The sequence below is a fragment of the Dendrobium catenatum genome, unplaced genomic scaffold, assembly GCF_001605985.2.
Source record: "Dendrobium catenatum unplaced genomic scaffold, ASM160598v2 fragScaff_scaffold_1116, whole genome shotgun sequence".
Taxonomy (NCBI): Eukaryota; Viridiplantae; Streptophyta; class Magnoliopsida; order Asparagales; family Orchidaceae; genus Dendrobium; species Dendrobium catenatum.
The window spans coordinates 620,601-628,958 of record NW_021319578.1 but is presented as its reverse complement, the minus strand read 5'-3'; the positions used below and the strand labels follow the sequence as shown (position 1 = coordinate 628,958).

General features: G+C 32.7%; 1 protein-coding gene across 2 annotated transcripts in view; it reads right to left on the bottom strand.

Moving 5' to 3' along the window:
* LOC110116718 (monodehydroascorbate reductase 4, peroxisomal) overlaps window positions 1–4,640 on the bottom strand; it is a 21,106-nt gene extending 16,466 nt beyond the window's left edge. The window contains exons 1-2 of one of the 2 annotated variants that reach the window (XM_020850418.2): window positions 4,356–4,640; window positions 2,313–2,364 (exon numbers count right to left, since the gene is read on the bottom strand). In XM_020850418.2, the coding sequence (XP_020706077.1) occupies window positions 2,313–2,364; window positions 4,356–4,475 (172 nt within the window). In that variant the 5' untranslated portion in view covers window positions 4,476–4,640. The remainder of the gene's footprint in view (window positions 1–2,312; window positions 2,365–4,355) is intronic. The other variant, XM_020850417.2, reaches the window with a different exon arrangement.
* Between the last annotated feature and the right edge of the window lie 3,718 nt (window positions 4,641–8,358).

Sequence of the window (8,358 nt, the reverse complement as noted above, 5' to 3'; positions counted from 1 at the left end):
AACAGAGTTTGGCACTCCGTCACGCCGGGTTGGTGAAAGGGAGGTTTGTAAAGGCTTCTCCGCCTTGCCGAGGGGGGCAAAAGGAGAACTATATTTGGTAGTGAAAATCACGGAGCGGAGGACTCCGGGGAGTGGACGTAGGTCATATTTTGACCGAACCACTATAAAAATCCTTGGTGTGTTTTTTCCTTATCGTCATTTACTTTTACTTGCACTTAATTTTTCATAATTATTGCGTGGTGAAATTTGTGGAAGAAAATTTGTTTAAGTTTTTGTTGTCAAATTTCAAAAATAACAAAAAGATTAGAACTCCTGTTTAGGGTTACTTTTTATTGAGAAAAAGTTTTTCACAATTCACCCCCCTCTTGTCATTTAGTAATTTCAATTGGTATCAGAGCTTATTAAAAGAGAAGCATAATACTAAGTAAAGTGTTGCAGAGATGAAGATGCTTAGGTGTGGATGAGCTTTACCCTTAGAGATGGGATGCGAAATGAGCATATACGTGAAAATGTTGGAGTAGCTCCAGTGAAAGATAAGATTAGATAGAGTCGCCTTAGATGGTTTGGTCACATTAAACGGAAGCCTTCCGATGACCCGATTAGGAAAATTGAGATTTTAGATTTGATTTATGTTAAGAAAAGTAGAGGTAGACCTAAAAAGACTTGGTTAGAAAATATAAGAAATGATCTTTCTTTATTAGATTTAAATAAAAATTTAACTTTTAACAAGACAATGGATCTTTCTTTATTATATTTAAATGAAAAATTGACTTTTAACAAGACAATGGAGAAAAAGGATTCATGTAGTCAACCTCACGTAGTGGGACAAAGACTTGATGTTGTTCTTGTTTGATGTAATATGATGTAAATCCAGGCGCCTCCGGCGATGGTACACGTGTCGGAATCTGATGCCCTCATCATTGTTATTGTAATAAGCCCAAGAGTTTAATGCACAATGATACCCTCTCTTTGACAACAAAACTTGAAGCTTAATGCATATCTATTTTATTTAAGCATTTTAAGCAATGCTTTCTTCAGAAAATATGAATAATGACCAACATTAATCCAAATTTTCACTTTGACTAAATTTTGGCAGCACCACATTAGGGAGAATGACTAAAATTCCCTAACACCCTTGGTGTTATATCGTAGAGAACATCAATCTATGATGTTTTCCCAAAATACAATGTTCATGTTATATAAACAACCAACCCCCTTCACTATAAAAGTAAACCTCTACAGTTAAAATGTAATCCTTTACAACTCTCCCTTCATATAAGGATTATCTATAAATAAATAAAAATCTTATAATAATAAACATTGTGAAGAAATGTACATTTCATCAAATATTAGAGCTAAACTTCCTTAAGAAAAATATGAAAGAAAAAAGCTGAGAAATCCCTCTCAAAATAAATCTCAAGAACATAACAAAAATGAATCTTCATCATCCTTAATTTTAATTTCCTAAGCAGCAATCAACATGATAAAATTTACCTCCTAAACAATTAAGCAATGATCCTTTGTTTTTGTTCTGCATATAAGAAACCAATTCCCTTTCCATGTATATCTATATGAGTGAGCCGATCTTCTTCTTTCCCTGAATAAAAGGAAGTAGCAAACCTCCTTTTCCTAGGAAACTTCTTGATATATTTGAGAATATGTGAAAAAATCCTAGGATTGAAAGTATTCAGTCTTAGTGTAAAAAAAATAATTTTCAGGAAACTTCTTGATATATTTCAGAAGATGTAGAACTACTACCCAATGCCTCTATTGATTTATTTATTTTTGAATTGTTGGCTTATAATTTCAACAACAAAAAATGAAGTATTAGATCTGAAAAAAATCAAATAAATCAATTTGTCAACTACACTTCAATACTGAGATGAGTCGTCTCATAAATCTTTGTTACCAAAATTGGCATATTACTAAATATATGCATCTATTTATAAGCATACAAGATGAATATAACAATAAATAAATAATAGCAAGAATAATCACAATTATAAGGAAATAATTAAAACCTTCAACAAATTAAATATTCTCATAATATAAGCATATCCTAATATCATTATCCTAATTGGTTTCATACGAAAATAGGAAGAAATTCAAAGTTTACAAGGGAAAAATGAGAACAAAAATAATATAAGCTTTGTTAGATTTTTAGTTCTTAAGAATAGATAGCAAAGTTCCGGATGTTATATGAAAATGCACAAAAAAGGGTAAATAAAATACCATGCAGACAGATCATGCTTGTGGAAACCAACAAAACACTAAAAAAAAAAAATATGCATTCAACATAAGGTATTTAATACCTTCTGGCAGCAAAAATCCTTTACTCAATGCAGGCCTTTCATAAGGAGCAGTCTGCATGAAAACACAAAGCTACATCATATAGTATGTCTTGTTATCAATCAACAAAAGTGTAAAAAATATGTCAGTTAAAGAATTACATGAGTTTTTAAGTGGTGTGACCTATGGCCACTCATGAATATATGCTCCAGGAAAAAGAAGGCCAAGCCATTAATAATGGAAAGAAGTTCAGAATAATTTTATTCAAACTCATTAAAATAATAAAGTTTAATTTGCGAATTTTATTCAGAATAAACTAATCATATTGTATGATGACAGGTTTAAATTGTATGATCTAGTTGTGAAAATTAAAATTTAGGATTTCCATTTAAATATTCACTTTTATGTTTCAAGACATAGAGTTTCTTTCAACAAGAGGCTGCAGATCGTCCATTGTGAGGAAGAGCGTGATTCTTTCTTTGTGAGTTTGAAAAAATACTTGGGATGAGAGGATGAGTTTGAGAGAAATCTCCATGGGGGTGTCTGAGGAGTGTATGAGAGGATTTACATGGTTGTTTCTCTATTTTGCACTGGGTTCTTCCACATTGTTTTTGTGTGAGGAGCTCTAGGTTTAGAGCTCTTGTGAGTCTTTATTGAGAGGCTTGATCAAGTCTAGCCGAGGAGGCTAGGGAGGCATTTTCAATGTGCAGAAAGGAGAAGAAGAGAGGCATCTCCACCGTGCTAGGAAGCAGAAGGAGAAAGTCTTAAGCTTTTTGGGGAGAGAGAAGCTATGTAAAGATAATTCTCCACCTGGGAATGAAGGGCTTCTATGTCTTGCTGGAAGCAAAAGGGTACTTTTAGCGAAATTCCCAAGGAGGAAAAACTTAGGGAGTGGACGTAAGTCAGAGGACAGGACCACTATAAAAAAATATGGTTTGCATTTCTCTTTTTTATTTATGTTAAACTTTATTTCTTGCATATTTTTATTTGTTGTTTAGAACTGCTCTTTGTTGCAAAGTAAACTTTATTTCAAAAATAAAAATAAATTTTCTAGTGCTAAATCCTAAACTTCTATTAATTTTTTTTAAAGTTTTTTTGCTCTCAAAATTATTTTGAAATATAAATTTTAAATTAATCATTTAGATTACTTCCACTATAATTGTTGTTACTATTTTGAAAATATTTTTAAAATCATCCAATTCACCCTTCTTCTTGGATGTACCTAGTCACTTTCATTATCCCAAATTAATTAACTACTATTTTTGGTTCCTTCAACTACTTGAAACTCAGATTCTCAAACAAGGATCTCTGCTCATATCAGTTCATATAGAAAAATCAATCCACTAATTAGCTTTCCAAATAGGGTTTGTTTAGTTACAATTATTATGGGTGTAATGAAAAACAAAAGCATGAGTTTCAGGCTATTTGATCCTTTATTGGAAATAAAATAGATGCAAAATAATATTTTGAGGAGTTTGGAACACCATGGTTAATAATGCATAATCGATGTATTCACACAAATATGAGGAAATGTAAATACATTGAACTCCCATTAAGTCTCATTCTTGATGTAATCCCCGAAGCCTCTTGAAGCCTCGCATAGCCGTTCCGGTGATACCTCAAGCAGTTCCCTCTTGCAGCTCATTCCTAAAAAACTCTGAGGCCTCGTGAAGCTACCACTATTGCCTCGCGTAGTTCCCAACGCACGCCTCGCCCCTGCCAACACGCCTCGTATCCATCGTTGCCACTGCTCATGAAGCCTCACGTCAACCTCCGTCGTCCACCTCCGTACCCATCCCTCGATGCCCTAGGTTTTCTTTTAATTTTATTGTCATTTGTATTAGTTTGAATTGAAGGATTTAGGTCAGAGCAGATGGTAATTTCCTTAAAGAACAAAAATTCGCTTTTAGACATCCAACAGCAAGAGAAAAACCAAAGAACAAACAGTACTGATCGGAAAGGTCTCATTTTGAACACCGGATACTTGTTTTAGAGAGAGAGAAAAAAAAAACAGTACTATCAATGAAATAAATAAGAGGAAGAAGAAAAAGGAAAGTGGAGCTCACCGCTTCTTCAGAGATGATGCAGAGTTCGCCAGGAGCGATGCCTCGCCGTGAGAATTCGAGCGCTGCGTACCCGGCAGCTACTCCACCGCCTAGAATCACGTAGACGAAAGCTCTTCCCATTGACTATTTTTCTCCGTGCGCAGGATTCGATTTGATTACTTCGCTTGCCCGCTCGCTGGATTCCAGCAAAAAGAATTTGTGCGGCATGCAGCTTTAGTGACAAGAGGACCTCATATCTCTACCGGCTGATAAGGCGCTGATGTCGGGATTATGTTATAAACATTGATTGAATTGGATCACGCGAAATTGATTCTAAACGGAGTTATTGTAGAGTGCGACCCACTGCTTAATATTTTATATGAGAGTGATACATTGTTGGATGAAAATTTTAGTTCTTTTTTTAATTTCATTTTAAAATTCTGATACTACAAATGAATTTATTTTAAGTTCAACTAAAAAAAATTAAAACTGAAAATATTAATATAATAAAATGCAAAATAATTAATATCCACTAACAATTATGAATTTAGTGATTATTTGTTCTTATGCCTTCCATCAGTTAACCTTCACTTTAACAATTATGCCTTCAAGCAATAAATTGTTGATATTAAAATTAAATTTGAAAATACAAATGCAACTATTGTTGAGAAAATTGATGATGATTTAAGGGTATTCTTAACGAATAAGACATTTGATAAAAAATATTAAAAAAGACTAATTAAATAGAATCAATAAATCATATAATTCCTATTAAATACTAACTAAAAGTTACATGATCCAAGTTAACTTATGTCATGTCAAATGAAGAATCTTTATTGATTAGTCTTTCGAAGGGACTATGCTCTCTAAAGTTAACTACACTGGATGACCCTCCAAAAGACACTCTTGATGAGTTTCTTGTGCAACATCAATTCTATGTTGGGCCAAAAAGTTGAGAGGATGGATCAACATCTCTATCGGGGAAGAGGAGGTGAAAGGAGTGATGACTGTGATGTCATCTCTGCTAGGCCGAGAAGGTGAGAGGAGAGAGATTCTTCAAAATTTGTAAAGGTTATTCTCCGCTTGTGGTAAGGGAGAAGAGCTTCTCCTCCGTGCTATGTGCTGAAGGAGTCTGAGTTAGTGCAATACCCGGGCCATTGGGGAGTAGACGTAGGTCGATTCAACCGAACCACTATAAACCTAGTTTGCATATTCTTACTTTTATGTATTTTACTTTTCTTGTAAATTATTTAAATGTACTATAGTTTTATTTTGATTAACTTTATTAAAGAGGTTTTTGTTGAATGATCTATGGTTGAAATTTCTTTTCAAAATAAAAAAAGAAGAAAAAATATTTATTTTCTAAAAATTTTAAAATAAAAAATATATCTCTTTTACTGTTGGTTTTTGGTTTGAACCTTTTAATCTCTTAAATGCTCCCACATATTTCAAGGTTTATTTTTTAAGCAAAAGATTCTTTTAAAAGAACCACTTCACTATCCCCTCTCTCTCTCTCTCTCTTGGTGTGTCTTTGCACCTTAAACTTCCCTTAGAAAACTTTTTACAAAAGAGTTTATACATCTTCTTTTTCTTGAGTTATTTTCTGTATTGGGAGTATATTGGCTTGACAACTATGTACACAAACATAAGGGAGAGTAAAATTGAATATTTGATTTTTTTTTTTTTGCAAATAGCTCTATACTTTATGTTGAAACAAAAATTATTTCAATTGTTTAATTAAATAAGATAAATTAAATTAGGGTTACAACTAATCATGTTGCACAACAACTATATCGTACAAGACGATCAACTATTTTGAGAAATGCTACCGTGGAAACCTGGCTACTTAAAAAAAGAAAATTTAAAAATTGAACTAGTTGGGTATTGTGTAATCCATTTTGTATTGTGCAAACATTAATTAGAATTGCATAATTTAATTATGAGGATTAAAAAAATTAAATCAGATATAATCATCATTAATGATTATTTAAATCAGATTTAATCATCATTAATGATAATACTATATAATATATTATCATATTATATGATTCACTCGAGAACTCATTAGATAAACCTTGGTTCATCCATAAAGATCTATGATTCAAGTGAATTAATCATATTGTACGATCTATGCATTGTACTATATGATGAAAAGTCTTAAAATTAAAAATTAGGAAGTTTTAGAGCCCACTTTATAAGCTCTTATTATGTCTTAAGGGAAGGGGCTAGAGAAGTGAAAGATTGTTTCTTCTTAGGAGAGAGCTTGGAGAGTCCACTTCATAAGGGTGATAGAAGAAGGCGAGGTTAAGAAAAGGAGTGTGCCTTAAGGGAGTTAAGGGGTGTGAGAGGACTCACATAGTTTCTCTTATTAGCATGTACCTTGGGTCTTCCTATTGTGTTTTGGTGGAGCTCTTCGAAATGAGCTCTAGAAAAAGAGTCTTTGCTATGAAAGATTTGCTAGCCAAGGAGGCTAGGGATCAACATATCCACTGAGACGTGGAGGACAGAGGAGGGATGGTATATCCACCATTTTGAGGAGTAAAAGAAGGGTTGGCATATTAATCAGATCGAGAAGGCCAAAGGAGGGATCGACATCTCTACCATACTTGGAAGTGAAATGAGGGACAACATTTCCATAGGGCTGGGAGGTGGAAGAAGGGATTGACATCTCCACTATAGTGAGGAGCTAATGAAGGGAAGTCATCTTCCTTGGGTTGTGGAGGTGAGAGGAGAGATGGTATCTCTATTGTTGTGAGAAGTAGAAGAAAGGTTTGCATCTATAGAAAAATAAATGGTATGAATGTTTGGCATGATTCTCTTTAACATTTCTTTAATCAAATATGTGTAGCATAACATCTATTGCTTCAAATGATAAACTAATTCTTGACTAATGATTTAAAAAGAGAAACCATTTTTATTTTCATATCCAAACTAAGAATAAGAAATGTTTAACATGACAGTTCAGGGAGGTTGCAAGACCTCAATGAACTATCTTTAGGCGCACCAAGAGGGGGATGAATATGTACTTTTAAAAGTTATTGCTATAAAAAATAAGATTTTTGCTAAAAAAAAAGATTTTTGAAAATAATTCGAAATAATTAGTTAATCTAACACATGCAGAACCAAATAAAGATTTAAAATATTTTTCATTTTTAAGGCACAAATCTATTAATTAAGATATGAAAATGTTCCTTTTACAAATTAATAATTAACCTAATTGCAGTTGATAATAAATGATGAGATTTGTGTAGTAAATTCAAATTTTAGGAAAAAAATAAGAAAAGTAAATGAGAATAAGAAAGAGCACACCGGAGATTTTATAGTGGTTCGGTCAACCTTGACTAACGTCCACTCCTCGGAGTCCTCCACTCTGGGTATTGCACTATCACTATAGTTTATCTCCTTTTTACCCCTACAACAAGGTGGAGAATCCCTTAAATAATTCACTTCCGCCAAACCTGGTGCATGGGATAACCAAAAGCTTTATCACTCTCTTGGAGAAGGCAGAAAATCTCAATCATTTTTCTCTCTCTTGGGGAAGGTAGAGAACCTAGAATTCATCTTCACCCTCCTTATGATAATAGAGAACCCATCCAATATATTGATAATGATTATTCAGACGAACTATTCAATTTTAATAAACATATCATATATTATGATTGTAACTTTGTATAATTCGATTAATTTAATTTTTCTCTATTCATATAGGACAATCACTAGGACGATTGAAAATCATCTTTGTTGATTATTTGGTACGATTCACATAATAAAGTATGATTTGTGTAATATCAATAGTTTATATAGTTTAATATAGATATCATACTATATGATTAGTTAAAAAAAAAAGGTTTTGTTTAGTAAGATTTATGGAATGACCAGATTTCATTTATGTTGATCATACGGTATGATTAAAATCATATAGTATGATTAGCCACATTTAATTAATAATAATTTGATTGATTAATTATTGGTGATAATTTAAGTGAGATTTTGAATATCGTATATTACGATTAGGATTGTATAG